The sequence below is a fragment of the Odocoileus virginianus genome, chromosome 33 (assembly GCF_023699985.2).
Source record: "Odocoileus virginianus isolate 20LAN1187 ecotype Illinois chromosome 33, Ovbor_1.2, whole genome shotgun sequence".
Taxonomy (NCBI): Eukaryota; Metazoa; Chordata; class Mammalia; order Artiodactyla; family Cervidae; genus Odocoileus; species Odocoileus virginianus.
Window position 1 is genome coordinate 20674585 of NC_069706.1, and position 20265 is coordinate 20694849.

At 47.3% G+C, this 20265-nt stretch overlaps 1 protein-coding gene across 1 annotated transcript in view; it reads left to right on the forward strand.

The window, feature by feature from the left end:
- Positions 1–269: 269 nt before the first annotated feature.
- The window catches only part of PRKCB (protein kinase C beta), a 358135-nt gene continuing 338139 nt past the window's right edge, over positions 270–20265 (forward strand). The window contains 2 exon segments of the mRNA XM_070461044.1: positions 270–839; positions 1841–1872. Coding sequence (XP_070317145.1) covers positions 667–839; positions 1841–1872 — 205 coding nt within the window. The 5' untranslated portion in view covers positions 270–666.

Consider the following 20265-nt stretch of genomic DNA (forward strand, 5'->3'; position numbering starts at 1 on the left):
CCGCGTGCAGAGTGACCAATGGCACAGATAGGCTGTGGATGGGTACCAGTCTCTGCAGAAGCCCAGTTGGAAACCGTCGCACCCACCCTTCCACTCCCCACCGCTCCCCCGTTTCCTCCACCCCCACCCCACCCCACCCCAGCTCCATCAGTCTTTTTCCGCTCTCGGTTCCCCCGGGCGCACCCAAGGTGCTTATCGCCTTCTTGCAATCCAGGCCGAGGACAGGGTCGGGGGTGCGGGGCGCGGGGGGACCGAGGCTCAGGTCTGGCGGTTCCAGACTGCGGTCCCCGGTGCCGCCGCAGCGCTGCGGCTGAGAACGCTTAGCTGGGAGGCCGGCAGCCTCGGGGTGCTAATATGTAAAGCAGCTGGCGGCGCTGGGCGGGGCCTGGAAGCGATGCAAATAAGGGAGGCGGGGTCTGCCCTGGACTCCGCCCCCCTCCCCCGCAGCTGGGGCCAGCGGTGCCAAGCGCAGCTGGACGAACGGCGGCAGCTGGGCGAGTGACAGCTCCAGCTCCGCGCGCCGCGGCCGCCAGAGCCGGCGCAGAGGAAGCGCCCGCGGCCCCGGGCGCCTAAGCGGCCGCCTCCTCCCGCGCCTCCCGGGCCCGCAACCCGCGGTCCCGCGGCCCCGGGCCGGCACTTCTCGGGCTCCGGCTCCCCGCGCGCAAGATGGCTGACCCGGCCGTGGGGCCGCCGCCGAGCGAGGGCGAGGAGAGCACCGTGCGCTTTGCCCGCAAAGGCGCCCTCCGGCAGAAGAACGTCCACGAGGTGAAGAACCACAAATTCACCGCCCGCTTCTTCAAGCAGCCCACCTTCTGCAGCCACTGCACCGACTTCATCTGGTGAGAGCGCGCCGGCGCAGGGCACCTTCTCGGGGCCCCGAGGGCAGCGCCGCGCGCGCGGGGACCCTTGTCCGCGCCCCCCCCTCCGCCCTGCGCCTCGGAGGGAGGAGAAGCCCCGCATCCCCGGAACTCCCCGCTGCGGACCGTGCTGAGCTGGACTCCCCGGTGGACGGTGCTGCGGCTTCCCGCTCCCCCGGGTCCCAGACGGCCGACCGCGGGGTGCCTTCTGCCCTGTCTCCCTCCCAGTCGCCTCGGAGCGCCCTGGGGCCGCGGCGCGGACGGCTGTCCCTCCCCGGGAGGGCAGCGTCTCGAGTGCCCTTTGGCACGGGGTTCCCTGTCCCTCCGCCTCCTTCCGGGCTCGAGGCACCCTCACCCCCTTCCCTCCTTTCCGGGGGCAGCGCCCTCAGTGTCCTCTCTCTATCTCCCTGCGGGCACAGGGCATCCTTTCCTCCTCCTCCGTGTCTCCGAGGGCAGCGCCCTGTTATCTCTTTACTGCTCCTCCCTGCGGGCCCGGGTTCTCCTTTCCACTCCTCGGTTCCCCGGTGCAGATCACTGCGGGAACCCTCCGGCCCCGCGTCCCTCTAGGCATGGGGAGTTCTCTCTCCCTCCCTGTCCTCCCGGGAACACCACCGCCGCGGGGGCTCTGCCAGTCTCCCTCCGGATGCGTCTTTTCCTTTTCTCTTTCTCCGAGGGTACGCTGGCATCTCTGTGGGCAGATCTCCTGTCTGCCCTCCGCCCCCACCACGACGGAAACGCTCCCCCGACCCCGCCACCTGGTGGTCGCAACCTCCTCTCTTCTGCCTTTTGAGGGGAGATGGAGGTTACCGCTGAACTCCTGCCTTCCCCCTCCCTCTCAAAGGCGGAAGACTCTTGGGCACCCGCCTGTGGCTGGGAGGTTGCACCTGGGCCAGAGGGGCAGGGGGAAGTGGGGTGACTGCGGGGGAACTAACCGGCGGCTGGGCCCCTCGGGGTGTCTGACATGCCTCTTTCTACCTTTGCAGGGGCTTCGGGAAGCAAGGATTCCAGTGCCAAGGTAGGCTATGGGGTTCTGGCCCATTTGTGCAAACAGAAGGTAAAAAAAAGACTTCCTAGAAGTGACTGAATTAGGCAGAGAGTGAAGGCACCAAGCTGCCAGAGTGACCTCGCATACTAGAAATTCATCACAGAAAGGTCTTATTAATACAAGGGGTGCTGTTTGTGGGGCAGAGATGCTCCATCCAGGAAGGGCTGGTGAGAGGCCCAGCTGGCCAAGGAAGTGTGTCCACCCTTTCTCCCTGCCTGCAGCTATCCGAAGAGTGAACCTGTCCTGCTTGCTCAGTTCACTAGATAGGTGCACACACGCGTGCTAAGTCGCTTCAGTCATATCCAACTCCTTGCGACCCCATGGACTGTACCCCACCAGGCTCCTCCGTCCGTGGGATTCTCCAGGCAAGAACACTGGAATGGGTTGCCTCCAGGGGATCTTCCCGACCCAAGGATCGAACCTGCGTTTCTTAGCTTTCCTGCATTAGCAGGCAGGTTCTTGACCACTAGCGCCTCCTGGGAAGCCCTTTCCCACCAATTCCTGCTCTCATGCCTTTCCACTTCCCTTGCCCCACGGAGGTCTCTGCAGGTGGCCTCTTCCTCTGCAGATGGTGTATCCCCTAGAAAGGCGACCGTGATTGTCCCCTGGGCTTCTGCCCTCTCTGAAGAAGTGGTTCCAGATGGAGTGCTTCTCAGATCCTGGTTTATTTTCTCTCTTCTGGCTAGGTACAGGAAGACTTCAAGTGACTGTTTACCTGGGTCCTTGCATCTGGCCTGAGATCCTTGACCCTAGCCAGGGATGCCCAGCCTAGGGGTGACTCGGCTGTCGCTGGTTGCAGATTCTCTTTCCAGATGCCAAATCACCTGTAGTCTTGTTTAGCCCTTAGGGTGTCAAACATTTTTTAAATTTGATGTCAACATTTTAGAACTGAAGATTTCACAAATGTGTCTGACTTTGTAGTTTCAAGTTTGCTGACTGCTGGTCCCACTTTCTTTTTAGAACTACCACTTGGAGTTGAGAGCAGCTGTTTTCATAGGCAGGGTGCACATTCACCATTTTGTCTCAATTGATTGCGACTGGGCCTGCTTCACCCAGTTTTGGCCTCTGTAAGGCATTCGAGTTTCAACTTCTGGTCTGGAAAGTGCCCATTTTTAGGCCAGCTATGGCTGAGTTTGGTGAGAAATGTTACATTTTTGGGGAGTGTCTTAGGAACAAGTTGATTGCCCCGATAAGCTGGGCAGAGATCAGGGGAAGAAAGCATTTGAATATTAAAGAGTCTGAGATGTGACTTAGCACTGACAGTTTAGTTGTAGCACCTCCACCCTCCAGAGAAAGTAAAGTGATCCCTGGTGAATGTGGGTGGCATTGTCAGTTGTACAGAATGCTTGCAGCGTGGCACTGCTTTCTTGTGAGACTTTTATGTCCTCTAACCTGAGATCTGAGCAGAGCCTGCTCAGCTGGTGAGTGTCTTAGACCCCCATCCCCATCCTCCTTTACCAGGATTTGGAGCCCCAGTTTTACACGCTGCATGAGAGGATTTCCCACATCCCTTTAAACGGCAACATTTTGGTCCTGGTGCAAACTGTTGGATTGTTTTCTAGGACGTTAACCCCTCGAGCAGAATGCCAGTGGTGTCTTAGCCCAGGAACACGTGGATCTTTGAGGTTACCTCTCACTTTCATGAATCAGTTTCTGTCTTTGTGTCTTGCTGAGGTCTGGGGTAATTTTTGAACATTTTTATGCGGCTTTTCTATCCCACCTGCTCTGCAGTTATTAACGGTGGGAACATTGCTTGCAACATGCAGGTAATGATACATCTGAAGCGGGAGATCCTTTTATTCAAAGAAGGGAGAGTGGTCAGCATTTTCTGGTGCAGCTAGTAAGGTAGAATTAAAGTTTCTAATGAAATATGGCAGCTTAAGAGGTCGCCATGCTTAATTCTTCTAGTCGCTTTTCTTTTATCTCCTCTCCAGGCAATGTACGGTAGGGGGCATGTTCACAGCCTGTCAGGCTATCACTGTAGCTTGGAATTTTGGCCTGAGACTTCGCAGCTGTGTTACTTAGCCTCTTTGTACCTCAGGCTCCTCATCTATAAAATGGGTCCGGTAACAACAATACCTACCTTTAAAAATTGCTAAGTGGCTCCAATTGTTACAGTATGTAAGATGTTTGGACCAGAGCTCAGCACAGACTAAGCACTCAGAAGATATCAGCTCCTAGGATTGTCTCCAAACTAACCTAGAGGTGGGGCAGCTTTGTGTGAGAGGAGACTGGGCTGCAGGGTTACTTTGCTATGAAACCAGCTGCCATGTGAGTGTCAAAATCCGGCTGTGAACATGTGGTCATCTGTGTTGCTGCTTTGCTCATATATTCCAACTGGGCTGGATGGGAAGGAGCAAGAGAGGGGAAGGGGCAATCCTTGAAACTGAGTTGTTTAGGACGTCATGCTTAGGAATATTCAGGAAGGGGAAAGATTATCCTCTTAATCTGGGGCTTCCTTGGTGGCTCAGTCAAGACTCTGCCTGCAAGGCAGGAAACCTGGGTTCGATTCCTAGATCGGGACGATCCCCTGAAGAAGGGAATGGCAACCCACTTCATTATTCTTGCCTGGAGATTTTCAAGGACAGAGGAGCCTGGTGGGCTACAGTCCATGGCGTCACAAAGAGTTAGACACGGTTGAGCAACTAACACTTACTTCTTACTTAAGAATGTTCTCAGCTATGCTCAGAATTACCTGGGACTATATTTGGAACCTCAGAGCTATTCCTTATCCTAGCATTTTCAGCACTGGGTATTTCCTCAGGGTGAATCTAATTAAAATGGGATCAGCATTGCATAGAAAATGCCTAAGGTTTTGTTCTCTCACCAAAGTCAGAAGTACAAAGGCCAGGGTCCTATGTTCTTTTCAGTTTTCCACTCTACAATCCCAGAAGTGAAAATTATCTCATGGTTCAAGAAGGATGCTGGACTATCCAGTCGTCACATCCTTATTTCAGCCAATGGTAGGAGGAATGGTAAAGCAAGGTGAAGAACACATATTCACTGTCCTGGAGGTTGCCCCTTATACTTCTGCCTAAATGCTATTAGTTAGAACTTAATCAAATACACACACCCTGCTGCAAAGAAGTGTGTGGGAAATGCCATGTTAATTTCAGGTAGCCCTGTTCCCAGCTAAAAGCTAGGGTGGGGGATTTTCCATTTTAAAAATAGAAAGGACTGGGGATTCAGCCTCTGCCATTCTTGGGTAGGAGGTGTGTAGGATGATCATCAGGCAAGGAAACCACTGAGCCCCAGGCTCCATGGTGCTGCCGTGGAAATTGGGGATGCTAGGATGGAAAGTCCATAAACCATGGGAAATAGTAAATTTCTGTATGCTCAGGGAGCTGAAGAATAGATTTTCTTGCTTTTGTACAAAAATCTAGATTGACTGCCACATAATTTCTCCCGTTTTGTTTCCACTCTCTGTATTTTCTATAAAACCATTCTCGGTGAGGTAGTTTAAGAATGTCTCTGGTGACAGGGGACTGGAGCTGAGAATCTCTATTATGAAACTGCCTGAATTCTGAATAAGAAATAGGACCCCTCGGATAAGCAAGGCAGACTTGTCTCTGTAGCGTTCTTTAGAGGAGCTGCAGACCTGCATTTGTGCCTTCGTTGTAATTAAGACAAAGCTTTGGGTGGAATTAGACTCTTACCCCAAAAAGCTTTTGCAGTTTGACAGAGAAGGAAAAAAAAAATTTTTTTTTAAAGGAAGTGACTTCATTAGAAATAGGGAGACAATAAAATACAGAGATTTAGAGTTCCTAGAATGTGGTTGGTGTCAGAAAGAACTGGGTTTGAATCTATGCTCTGCCACCTACAACTGTGTGAAATCGGGCAAGTCTTCCATATGTCATGGCCTCAGTTTGCTCAGTTGTGAAATGGGTTGATAGTACCTACCTTATAGGGTTATGGTGAAAAGTAATGAGCTGGTACAAAAGAAATATCCACTGTCGATAATTCCAAGTTAGATGATAATTATTACTTTTCTAACTGTAGGGAACTGTGTCAAAAGGGGACAGAGTTAATTCGGGAACTCATTAAATGACTATGTGACTTTCATGTATTTAGGTGGGTTTTCTTCTTAGGTATGTTTCTTTGTAGACTTCAGGTGACACCAGTGAGTCTGGCCCCAGACAGCCAGCTTGCTTAGATTATATTTTCTCACCCTTCTTGTGAGAAAAATCTAAACTTGCCATGGACTTGCTAGAAAAACCCCAGTGCACTAATTTTCTGACTATGAAACCTAGCATTGATGATTATAATGAATAAACCAGCTGTTCCCTTTCCTGCATAGATTAGAAAGCATGTTTTTAAGCTTTCTTTTTTAATTTTATTTTTTATTGAAATACAGATGATTTACAATGTTGTGCAAATCTCTGCTGTACAACAAAGTGACTTAGTTACACACATATAGACATTCTTTTTTTTTAATATTCATTTCCATTATAGTTTATCACAGGATATTGAATATAGTTCCCTTTGCTTTTTTAAAACCTTATAATAGACATTGTTCTTAAAAATCCCCAACGTATTGCATGAATCCAGTCATTGCTGGTTTCATCAACATCGACTTTATAGGATTCAAGTTTATTTTAGTCTGTAGTTAGCACATAGAAATTAGAATGTGTACTTTTTAAAAACAACAAAGATGAATCAAAGGTTAATTTTATTTTCGGCATATTTTTCCCCAGGAACTGCTGATATCCTGAATTTCACGTTGAACTTTCTCAGTAAAATCATTAATAGGGCCCCCCTTTTTTTGGCCATGCCATGCAGCATGTGGGATCCTTAGGTCCCGAACGAGGGATCGACATGCACCCCCTCTGTTGGAAGTGTGGAGTTTTAACCACTGGGCAACCAGGGAAGTACCAAGAGGGCCTTTTTTGGTGTGTGTGCAGTCACATGTCAGGCTACAGGTTACTGGGGCCTCTGTTATTCCACTTCTCTCCCATCCCAGAAGTAGATCCCAGAGGCCTGTGAGTGAGACTCCTCTTATCTCTTGGCTTCTTCTGAATGTGTTCTAGGGGTCCTAGGTGGATAAAAGGCACAGGCTTTTGGAATTTGTGTTTGTTGGTTTGACTTTTTATTTTTTCCCACCTGAAGTGGCATTTGGGGCTCAAAGTCCCAAATGAAGTAAAAAATTTTAAGGGTAGATTAACACTGGATCTGCACAAGAAGAAAGGTTGATTTGTTGAAAAGGCAGCAGCCAATTCATTTTGAGCTATAGAGCACTCAGGGAGAGCTTGAAGCTTGGTCACTGGGCAACAGAATGCCTTTCTAAGTAAATATGGAAAATGTGACCTTTGAAAATCACATTGATATGATATACCGGTTATTAGAAACTCATTAAAAAATATATTATTTCTGAGTACCAGTGACAAAGTACTGCCCGGAAGCAGATGTAGCATGCTTATGGTGTATTTGGGTCAGTAAAGAAAAAGATTTGGAGAACTTAACCAGTCAAAGATTTGAAAATAATTTGTACATGTTCTTGCTATTGGGGTCTCTTTCCTCTGCCTATGTATCTCTCTCCCTATCTTTTTGTTTCTGTCTCTGTCTCTCTCTACACATGCACACCGGTACACACACACGTGCATACACACACAAATAGACCAGTATGTCACCATTTTGATAACATGCATCTCCTTTGGATGCTTTTCAGCTACAGGTAGTTAAATTATTAAGTACAATTTTTAATCCTCTGGTCTTTTTTTTTTTTTTTTTTTTAATTTTTATTAGTTGGAGGCTAATTACTTTACATCATTACAGTAGTTTTTGTTATACATTGATATGAATTAGCCATGGATTTACATGTATTCCCCATCCCAGTCCCCCCTCCCACCTCCCTCTCCACCCGATCCCTCTGGGTCTTCCCAGTGCACCAGGCCCGAGCACTTGTCTCATGTACCCAACCTGAGCTGGTTATCCGTTTCACCCTAGATAATACACATGTTTCAATGCTGTTCTCCTGAAACATCCCACCCTTGCCTTCTCCCAGAGTCCACAAGTCTGTTCCATACATCTGAGTCTCTTTTTCTGTTTTGCATATAATCCTCTGGTCTTTTGTCTTTGCAGTCCAGTTTATCATTCTTGGCATTTGATCTAATCTCAAGGATCCTTTGACTTCACTCATCCCGTGTCTCCATTGAAATTGTATAATGCTTTGCAGAAAGTTCTGTTGGATAGAGCTGCCTTAGACCCTAGCAGTAGGTTTCAAAATAATCCTAATGTGAGCAGACGCTGAGAGAGGGGGATGGACAGGGAAGCCTGGCGTGCTGCAGTCCCTGGGGTCACAAAGAGTCAGACATGTCTGATCGAGTGGACAGCAAATGTGAGCGCATTTAACTTAACTTTGTCAACTCTTAACTCTTCTTTATATGAAATACCAAATTTAAGATTAAATTTAAAAGAAAAGAGGGCATAAAAACTGACAAAAGATAAGAAAATGGACAAAATTAGAAAAGAGGCAGGTGAGAAGGGGATTTGGTGATGAGGTGGGAAGGAGGCCCTGCTTACCACTTGGTCCAGCACTTGCTTATGTTATAAAGACACATACCAGAAACAGATGAGGCCTCACTGGTTCCCACAGGAGTGGATCCAGAGAGACCCCCAGGGAAATAGCAACCTTGTGTCCTTCTCATCTTTCTTTTTAGACATTTATCTTTATGGGGGAGGGGTGTTTAAACACACATGGTTAAAAATAAAGTAGTACAAAAGTAAAAAAAAACTTGTGTGATAGACTGTTGCCCTTTTTATAGCATATACAAAATCCAGAGCATTTACATGTGGCATTTGGAGGTGTGACAAATGCTTGGAAATCTGGTGGGAAATTTGTCTATTTACCACATCCATCCATCCATCCTTCCTTCCTTCCAAAAAGTATTCACTCATTAAACTCCCTGTGTCAGGAATTGTGTTAGATGGCAGGAGCACAATGGTGAATGAGATTGAGAAGGTTCTTATTGTCATGGGGCTTCCAGTGTAATGGGAGAGATAAGACATTCTATTGATACAAATCATTGCAGCAATATTTAATTTCACTCTCGTTAGAAAAACATATTATATATCAATGCAAATATGTGGAGTCTAGAAAAATGGTAAAGATGAACCTATTTCCAGGGCAGGAATAGAGATACAGATTAAAGAACAGACATGTGGACAAAGAGGAGAGGAAAGGGGAGGGTGGGACGAATTGGGAGATTGACTGACATATATACACTACTTTGCATAAAACAGCTTGCATAAAATAGCTAGTGGGAACCTGCTATAAACCACAGCTCAACACAGAGCTCTGTGAAGACCTAGAGGGGTGAGATGGGGGTGGGTGGGAGGGAGGTCCAGAGAGAGGGGATATATGTATATGTATAGCTGATTTCACACTGTGTCCACACTTCATTGTACAGCAGAAACTAATGCAATGTTAAAGCAATTATACTCCAATAAAAAAATTCTCCCTTGTTAAGGACTTTGAAGGAAATGTTTAGGGTGCTGTGGGGGCATGTAGGGGATGCTAACCTATGGAACATTTGGGGTGGAATCAGGGAATTCTTTGGTCAGGGAATTAAACATCAAACAGCTTCTCATTCTTAGAGGTAATCTGAGAAAGTCTGAGTTGTCAAGGAACCAGAGCTAAAAAAATCTGTATTGTGAAGCTGCTCATATCCTAGATAAAGATACACGGGAGGTCTTATCTCTGTGACATTCTGTGGAGAAACCCTGGATCTATATGTGCCTTGGTTGCAAGTACGATGAATATTTAGTCGAATTAGACAATTACGTAAAGATGGCTTCTCTCTCAGTTTGACAGACAGAGAGCGTTGGCTCCTCTTAACTCAGGTGATGAGCTGACTTCCGTTTTGTTCAGGGATTGCCGTTTGAGGTTGTTCTAAAGGAGAAAAATCACCATTTCAGAGATGGAGGGGCAAGTCTGAGGCAGCAGCTGAGAATAGAGCAATTATACGTGTGTGTGTGTATGTGTACACACAGATTCTTTTCCATTAGTTCATTACAAGATATTGAAGTGTACAACTGAGTCACTCTGCTATACACCAGAAATTAACTGAACATTGTAAATCAACTATATTTCAATCAAAGAGAGAGAGAGAAAGCAAGCAAAATCTATCAGTGAAAGGCATTTGTGAGCTAAAAGCCAGTTTTCAGGGGCACATGATTACTTGCATTTTCTGCTGAATACCTTCCTCACCCTGGGTCCATGACTGATTTCCTATTACTGGTCCATTGGCTTGGGCGGTTTGTTTTCTCTTGTTGGGAAGATAATTTTTAAGTAGCTTCACAATAAGCTGCATTGACTCACATGTAGAGGAAGATTCCTTGTCAGTTCTCTTTCCATCTTTCTTATTTCTTCAAGAAGAAAGTCTTAGTCTCTCTCATACAAATCTGAGTCCTTTGTAAGTGTTTTTTTTTTTTTTTGTAATAAAGAGACTACAGGGAATTATAGAAACATACAGGTGTATTAGTTGCTACCTGTAATCCACTTTTAACTAATGTTGAGCCTCATGCTGTTTTACCTCTGGGCCTCATTTCTTACTGGCTCTTCCTCCTTGTGAGTCGGGAAGGGGGGTTTCAGTGTCTTCCCAGAAACGTCTGGTGTTGAAGGGAAGCTGTGTTGCAGAGAATTGAAAGGCACAGCAGTTCAGACTCTGACAGTGTCTGGAAGAGATGATAGCCTTTATGCAGGATGATAGCCTTTATTAATATTACTGTTGTTATCGTTGCTATTGTTGCTACCTTTTCTTTTTTACTTTCTTTTTTTATTTTTTAAATTAAGGTATAGTGGCTTTGTGGGGCTTCCCAGGTAGCACTCGTGGTAAAGAACCCACCTGCCAATGCAGGAGACATAAGAGATGCGGATTCAGTCCCTGAGTTGGGGAGATCCCCTGGAGGAGGAAATGGCAACCCACTCCGATATTCTTGCGTGGAGAATCCCATGGATAGAGGGCCTGGTGGGCTACAATCGGTATGATTGGCAAGAGTCGGACAACGACTGAAGCGACTTAGTGTGCATACATAGTTGCTTTGTAGTGTCGTGTTGGTTTCCGCTGTAGAGTAAACTGAATCAGCTACATATATATATATACACGTGTGTGTGTGTTTATATTTATGTGTGTGTGTATCTTCTCCCTCTTAGACCTCCCTCCCACCCTCTTCCCCATCCCACCCCTCTAGGCCATCACCCGTGCTACACTGCAGGTTCCCCCTAGCTGTCTATTTCACACATGGTGATGTATATATGTCAGTCCTAGTAATTGTCCTTTGCTTTCTTGTTTGTGTCTTCTGGATGTCTCTTTCCCCCACAGCCTACATGCAAAAATTTGCCCTACTGGGTCAGAAGGGGTATTCAGATCCAGAGTAGGAGGGTTCTGATCCTCCTTATCGAGTCTTGGCCTTCACTTAGCAAACAGAAATTAACTTTGCTCAACAGTAACAATGCTCCTGGGGGAAATTCTAGACTCTTCTTTCACCTTGCCACTGCCGAGCTAACCAAACTTTGGGTCTCTAGATAGGCAGTAAAAACTGGACTTGCTAGTGAAGGCTCAGAAATCAAACAGACATGATTTCCTATCCTGGCTTTGTCTTTCCATGGTCTTGTGACCCTGGGCTGGTGAAATATGATCCTGCCTTTATACATCTATCCTGATAGCTCAGTTGGTAAAGAATCCAATTCTTGGATTGGGAAGATCTGCTGGAGAAGCCTACCCACTCCAGCATTCTTGGGCTTCCCTTGTGGCTCAGCTGGTAAAGAATCCACCTGCAATGTGGGAGACTTGGGTTTGATCCCTGAATTGGGAAGATCCCCTGGAGAAGGGAAACGCTACCCACTCCAGAATTCTGGCCTGGAGAATTCCATTGACTGTATAGTCCATGGGGTCACAAAGAGTCGGAAAAGACTGACTTTCACTTTCCCTTTCACGTCTGTCTATCCATCTACCCATTTACCCACCAATCCATTCCTGTATCCACCCAGCTGTTTTTCCGTTTCATCATCCATCCATCTATCCATCCAGCCATTTCCCCATCCATCTGGCCATCTGTCCATCTATCCATTCATTCAGTAAATATTTATTGAGTGCCTACCATGAATCCGGTACTGTTCTAAGAACTAAAACTAGAGCAGTAAAGAAGCCAGAGCCCCTGCCCTCAGGGACATGTATTAGAAGAACAGCAATTAAGTAACTTAGAAGAAATACATTGTATAATATCAGGTTGCCATTTGGGCTTTGGAAAGAAATAAGACACTGCGCTTGGCCCTGAAAATCTCCCAGGTCTTTGGAGGGGAGAGGAGAACAGCAGGACCAGTTGCTTCCGGTACATAAATGAGAAGTGTTACACCAAGGGTGTGAAAAGGCTTTGAGTGACATCCTTACTCCTGGGAGGGGAGGAGAAGATTCCACACTGGAGCTGACATTTGGGAACAGTCTTCCAGCAGGAGTGGGAGTTCCCAGATTGACAGGGGGGTGGGGGCTGAGGCGGGTGTTTCTGGCAGAGGAGAGCAACGGGGGAGCCCTGGAAGAGTGAACGGGGCTCCAGTGGGAGCAGGAAGTGGGGGGTGTGTGTGCGGGATAAGCTGGTGGGAGGAAAACGTCATGTGGGGGGCTGGGGGGGGTGTCTGGACCTTGGGAAGGAGCATAGCGACTAGGAAGTGACTCTTGTCGTTGCTGTAGAGCGGGATGTGTGGGGGTGAGTGAGATGGCCAAATGTTCGAAAAAGAGAATGAGATGTATTCTGAAACCGTAATTGCTGTGACTCAGTTCCTGAAATTCCAGGCTGCTGGGGTTGGAGGTCAGGTAAGAGAAACTGAAATGACCATTTAGAAGCACTGGTGGTGGTAATGGGGCTGGGGCAGGGCGTGGGGGTGGGGTGGGGTGTTCCCAAAGCGTGGAGGGGCTGCTGCTATTTTTCACATCCTAAAGAGACATTTGGATTTTCATGTCAGTCATATTGTTGATGATTCTATTTTGGGAGGCGGTTACTGGGTTATTTTTATGGTTCTAACAATAGGGATATCACTCTTCACTGCATCTTTAATCATAGAAGGCCACAGAAATGATGTTGTCTCTAGAAGGAATCCTCCTACTCCTTTTCTCCTTCTCTCCTGCTCTCACGCACCCAGCTCGTGTTTATTGAGCACATGCTGCACTGGAGGTAAGGGATTTGTGCTTTGGAGACAGAATGGTGTCAGTATAAATCTTGGCTTCTTTTTTTTTCTGCTGGGTGGCACATGAGATCTTAGTTCTCCAACCAGGGATGGAACCCATGCCCCCTGAATCGGAAGCACAGAGACTTAACCACTGGAGCATCAGGGAAGTTCCTAAATCTTGGCTTCTTATAGTGAGCTTCCCAGGTGGTGCAGTGGTAAAGAATCCGCCTGGCAATGCAGGAGATGCAAGAGATGCAGCTTTGATCCCTGGGGTTGGAAAGATCTCCTGGAATAGGTAGTGGCAATCCACTTTTACCTGGAAAATTCCACAGAGAGGGGAGCTGGCGGGCTACAGTCCATGGGGTTGCAGAGTTGGACACGACGGAGCAAATGAGTACACACATATGGAACCTTGAACATGTTACTGAAGCTCTTTGAGCTTTTGGTTTTTTCAGAGGTCAAAGACTGTCATTAGAACCTAGATTATAGGGCTAGTGACCAGTGTTCCCTGAGCTCCTTGCCTGATACACAGTAAGTACTTGATAAACATAGTTGTTGCCATTATTTCCACGGCTGGACTCTGTCTTGTCCTTAGCTGAATTTATCATCTTGTCGGGAGGCAAGATGAGTGCTCCTGAGTCAAGGACATGATGCAAGAATGAAGGTGTTTACATGTCATGGTCAGGAGCACTTGGGGAAACTGACAGTGGATTTGAGGGTGGAGCACTCAGCTGCGGTCTGAGGTGATTTGAACGTGGGTGAGAGCTCAGTGCTTTCCACGCTAGTTTCCTGGCTTTCGATGCTTTCGTTGGTGGGAAACCTCAGAAAGCTGAATTGAAGTCTGTGATTGCCCCACCTGCTGCCTCATTTTGAAAATGTGTTGATGGCATTTCAACTTTAAATAGGTTTCAGACCAGTTTCCCTTTAAAATCTGAGGGTCCCTTTAGGCTATGGGTAGGATGCTTACCCTGCCCTTTGAAGAACACTCCTGCATCATGTGGGTGAAGGTAGAGGGTGAGGTCTGCAGGACTGTCTCTTGTCTTGACGTGGTGGTGGGGGTGGTGATTCTTATGGAATAGCCCTATTTTGAAGACCTTCCCTCCCTAGACGTGGGGCCATTCTTTAGAGTTTAGGCAATGTGGCAAAGGAGAATTTCGATAGTTATCTGGATTTTTTGTGTGTGTGCCTGGAAAAATGTATGGTTGGAGGTATTAAAAATTCTGTCTGGGGCAACATTATTCTTTGGGAAGCAGCATTGGCACATAGGGTGGTGAAGGACCGTTTTCCATTTTGGTTAGAGGTCCATCTTTTTGGTGGCTTGCTCTTTGTTGTTTCCAGGGTTAAGTCAGCATCCTTAACATCTGCCATCTCTGGGCCCTCACAAGCCTCTCTTTGAACCACGCTGCAACTTGCATTTCACTTTCTAGCTGAAGACTCCAGCTGGTCTTGCTCAGCATGACACAGCTCTGCCCAACCCAGGGCTTTTGCACCTGCTCTATCTTGAGCCTGAATCGCTCTCCCCTCTCCTCTGACCCCACCACCCTCCTACTATTGTTCAGAATTTAGTTTAGCTGCCACTTCTCCAGAGAAGCCTTCCTTGATCTTCCAAATCAGGTTCTCCCCCGGTACAATCTCATAACCCCTTGTCACTTTCAGATTTTCTTTTTTAAGACAAAAATATTCATTTATTTATTTAGCTGCATCCAGTTCTAGTTGCATCTTGTGTGATCTCCACCATGGCATCCTGGCTTTTTTCTAGGTGTGATGTGTAGGGGATCAGTAGTTGGCATGTGTGAGCTCAGCTGCCCCACAGCATGGGGATCTTATTAGTAGTTCCCTGACCAGGGATGGAGCCTGTGTCCCCTGCATTAGAAGATAGATTCTTAACCACCGGACCACCACAGAAGCCCCTCCATGTTCTAATTGTATGTTTATTTGAGTGTTTAGTGTTCGTCTTCCCCACCAGAAGGTAAGTTTCCAGAGATGTGGGGCTCCATCTCTGTCACTTCCTGCTGTTTCTGGAGTGGCCAGGTCCATACCTGGCACATGATGTGTACTTGTAGATGCCTTTTAAATAAATGAATGGTTTGGGGAACATAAGTCCATTGAGGAAGTCGTTTGATTTGGGCTTTAGTGCTAGTTTTGCTATAGCTTGATCTGCAGTTTTCCTAAAGAGTCTGTCACTTCCTAGTTTACAAGCTCTGATCATTTTCGTTTGAACAACAACAAAAAAATTGTCCTCATGAAAGCCTGTTGAGGAGTGATTTTCAGAAGTATGTGAATGCTTCACTCTTAACCTCAGGTTTGGCCATGTTTCTCGGTAAAGATGAAGAGTTTCTCCGCTGAAGTCCCTGACCTTAGGACCCTGGTAGACTAGAGTGACCATAATTTCCTTTAGCAATATATAAACTGGAAGTTACTAAAATGGCCATCAGCAGTCCACAGTGGAATACTGTTCAGTATTGAGAGTGAGTAAACTCCAGCTGTATACGACATGGATGACTAGCAAAAAATGTCAGATGCACAAGAGTATGTTCTGTGGAATTCCCACTTGAAGTTCAGGGACAGATGAAAGTAACCATCTGTAGTAATCATAGGCAATAGCACTTAGGATGGTGGTTACACACAGGAAGACTAGTGGGGACTAAGAGGGGATATTAGGCTGTGGGCGATATTGTTTCTTGACCTGGGTGCTGGTTACATGGTGGGTTCAGATTATGACCATCCATTGAACTTCAGACTTGTACCCATCTTCTGTTATGATATTACACTTCAACAAAAACATTTAAAAGACATTGAGCTTTGGGAATTCCCTGGTGGTCCAGTGGTTATGACTCTGCCCTTTCACTGCTGAGGACATGGGTTCAAGCCCTGGTTGGGGAAATAAGATCCCACAAGTCATGTGGTGCAGCCAAAAAAAGCACAGAGCTTTAAGTCACTGAGAATCTGAGAAATGTTAGTGGGGACTTTTTCAGTTCTGCACACAGAAGTGAAATCTGTAGGGGAGACACGCACCTTCTGGAGTCACCATAGCAGGATGGTGCCATTTGCCTTCTTGGGGGGACATCTGCTTTTCATTTCAATGTTGCCCATTGGCTCCAAACTGTAGAACAAGGAAGCCAGGGCATCCTGACAGTTTTCCCACCCAGTAAAGCAGCTCTGTTATTACCAGGAGAACTTGAGCTCCTAAACTACTTTTCGGGCTTGCATTAAAACATTCTCTCTTTGCTAAGGTATTAGTCAGAGCCTGTGAAAGCTGCTGTAACAGATAAGCCCTGACACCTCTGTGGCTTGACGGGAAGGGATTTATTTCTCACTCATGGCACAGATCCACTGCAGGCGACCCTGGTCAGGCAGCCTCCCAACCAAGTCACCCAGGTCACTTGCCACTGGGCAGGAAGATGGGGAAAGAGAATACGAGAAAGCACACTCATTTCACAGCCACTTCAGCCTGGAAGGGATGTGTATTGCTTCTGATCACATTCTCTTGGCTGAAGCTTGGGCACAGGGGTGTGTCAACCTCAGGGAGTCCTGGAATGTGTCGACCAGCTCTCCCAAGCAAATAAAAGCAAATGGGTGCCTGCTGAGAAACAGTGAACCTCCTCCAGCCCCCAGAACCGTGGTTTCCTTTGACTTCCTTGGAGCTGGTGTATTCAATTTTACCTCTAACTTGACTTCTTTAAACCTGAGAAGTGAAATGCTAGACCTCTTTATCTCATCAAACACAGGAGGAGACGTTTGGGGGAGAACACAGTCTGTTTGTGTTGCTAAGGATGAAATAAAGAGACACTCTTTCTTGCTTCTAGCTGGTAGAACAATCTGGTTCTTGTCAGAATTTCCAGTTTTCCAGCCAGTCAGAATTCTTGCTGCTTCTGGTTGCCAGTGGACATTGCAGACACTTTGATTTGAGTCAGAGATGAGCTCAGTCAGTTACTTCTTTGAAAAGTCTTTTGCTCATTCGTCATCTCTCCTATGGAAGAATCCTTTGGTGGTTCTACTTTTGGATATTTGACTGGACACAATTATCTGGTGTTTAACAAACCACCCCAGTCTTTAGTGGCATCACATCACCACCGTTTTATTTAGCTCATGTTTCTGTGGGTCAGTAATTTGGGCTGGGCTCAGCTGGGCGGTCCTTCTGGTCTAGGCAAAGGATTGGCTGTTGGGGTCTGGGGCCTCAGCAGGCACACCTGAGACACCCGAGGCCTTTCTCCAGGTGGTCTCACCTTCAGCGGGCTGGCCTGAGCTCGGCCACGTGGTGGTGGGTGCATTCCCAGGGCATGAGAAGGGGTCACAGGGCCTCTTGAAGTCCACGCTCAGGACTTGCACAGTGGCACTTCATCCATATTCTGTTAGTGAAAGCAGATCACAAGCCCACCCAAGAGATAAAGGAAGAAGGAAAAGGGGAAGAGCCTCTTCCTCTTGATGGGAAAAGCCACAGAAACCATGTGGCATTCTGGGGAACCCTACCAAGCCAGCTTCACCGTGGCCCTCATGACTCCTTAGTTCCAGCACGGTGTGCATCTGCCGGACAGAACTTGAATCTGTGGCGGGTCCCAAGTGAGCTTTGCTGTTGTTTAGTCGCTGTGTCCTGTCCATCTCTGGGACCCCATGGACTGCAGCCTGTGTCTGACTCTTTGGGACCCCGTGGACTGTAGCCTGCCAGGCTCCTCTCTCCGTGGGATTTCCCAGGCAAGAATACTGGAGTGGGTTGCCATTTCCTTCTCCCAGGGATATTCCCAACCCAGGGATCGAAGCTGCGTCTCCTGCCTTGGCAGGCGGGCTCTTTACTGCTGAGCCACCAGGAAAGCCTGCTCACCGCTTAGACCTCATAAAAGGACTCAAGTCACAGAGAAATGAAAGGGCCAAATGCTTTATGTAAAAGGCATAGCCCAGGGCTGAGTGCCCACGAAGCACTGACTACTACCCCCATCACTACCGAGTACCCCACCAAATATTGTCACATTACTACTACCTGGGTCCTGCTGTGGACTTGGCATTACTCTAAGTACTTAAGATCCATAACACTGGGCCCCTGCCATCGAGGAAGGAGAGATTTGAGAAGGAGACAGACCTGAGTGAATCCGTGTCACTCCATGTGGCCCGTGTGATCACAGAGCTGCAGTGGAGTGGGATGAGGTCTAGGGCTTGAGTTCAGACCCCAGTCCCTCCAGTGATCACATGTGAGGGCTTGGGTGCCTTTCTTAACCTCTTGAATCTCTGCTTTCCTCATCTGTGACATGGAGGTAACAACCCAGAGCCCGCCTCCCAGGATGCCACGTGGATTGAATGAGACCTGGAATGCAAAAAAACACGTGATTGCTCCTTCAGTGTTAGTTCTGGAAAACAGTTCTCAAAAACATCTTTGAAAAATGTCCTAAAGGTACCATTTTTACTTAAACCTCCTCTTGTGACTCTGGCCAGTGTCATTGCTGCTTTGTCTTCAGAGGTGGAGATTTGCAGACAGGTGGCTTACAGGAGGAGGAGCTCTTGGGAACAACATCTGTAAGGGAGGCAGGGAACCAGGGAAGGGAGAAGTTGAACTGCAGTGCAGTTGTTGTTAACACAGGCCGAAGCCAATCTGGTGGCTGGAGCTGTGATGGTCCTTCAGAATTGGGACAGTGGGATCTGCACCAAATGGGCTGCTCTCAGGGAGCTGGAATTACCTTGGGCAAGGCAGCTTTCTTCTTCTTTGTCAAATTATTTATTTATTTGTGGCTGTGGTAGGCCTTTGTTTCTGCGTGGGCTTCTCTCTAGTTGCAGCAAGTGGGAGCTACTCTCTCATTGCATTCGTGGGCTTCTCTTGTTGCAGAGCACGGGTTTCAGGTGCACCAGCTCAATAATTGTGGAGCTTGGGCTTAGTTGCTCCGTGGCATGTGGATTCTTCCTGGACCAGGGATCGAACCCGTGTCTCCTGCATTGGCAGGTGGATTCTTGACCACCGAGCCGCCAGGGAAGCCTAAGGCAGCTTTCTTCTTCAAGGGAGGAGTCCTAGGGAGGACTGTGAGCTGTTGGCCTTCTGAGGGAACGAGTGTCCTGACCCTGCAGGTGTGAGGAGGGTCTAGGGGATCCTCTGTGGGGTCCACAGCCTGCTTCCAGGTGTCTCTTAGAGACATTTCAAATCCTGTCTCTTTGACTGCTAGTAACCTTGTGGGCTTTCATCCTTGGTCCCTTCCCAAAGCTGACTTAGTTGCCAAGTAGGTTAGTAGGCTGTATCTTCCAGCAATGAAATACCATTAATGGAGAGCCTTAATCTAAGTAGGCTTAATCCAAGCAGGACATGGGAATGACTTGCCCATGGTCATCTAGCTACCGGGCGGAGACTTGGGTTTACATGCCTCCCCTTTCTTTCCTTCCACCATGCTTTCCTGAGTCACAGGGGATTCCAACTTTATTCTAAGCCTGGACTCTGTAACCTTGGTGCCTTGACCTTCACCTTTACACGTTCTTGCAGCTCCACGCTGGGAGTTTTCTTGAATTCCTTTAAATGTGTTTCTTAGACTGTGGATCATTGCTCATTAGGCTGTCATGAAATCAATTTAGTAGGTCGTGAACACCGTGAAAAAAATAAACTTGAAAATATCAGAATGCATAACACTCACAAGTATGGTTTCATAAAACTTTTATTTCTTGTGAACATTTATAGGCATGTGTGAACTGGGCCAGATATAAAATGTGTTTCTCACTGTGGATGATGGTCAACGTGGTTCGAAAGTCATTGTGAGAAATACAGACAAGAAGTCTGGAGGCTCATGAAATTGACTCTTGAGGTTCATGGACTGTTGAGTCTTTACTTATTTTTAGAGATGATATACATGCATTGTTTTCAATCCTTTATAATTAGACATTGTGTTCTCATCCCATCATGCTATCCCAAGATTATTCTAATGATCATCTCTGAGCTTTAAACATATCACTGATGAAAGTTACTTTTCCACATAGAATTCTAAGTGTGGGATAGGAATTTTTCTTTTCTTTTTTTTTTTTTAAGTGAAATGATTGGTTTTGATGGAACTGCCTGGCCTGACCTGTCTCTTGGGCGAAGTGTCCCAGTGCTCATCAAGTGCTGGCAGAGAGCTGTCCCTCTTCCGCAGATGGAGAACTGGTTATCCTGGGGGATAATGTGGGTTGAGGAAGAAGTGTTTTATGAACAGAATCAGCACAGGGGGAGGAAGGATGAGGTGTTCAGGGGCCTCACAGAG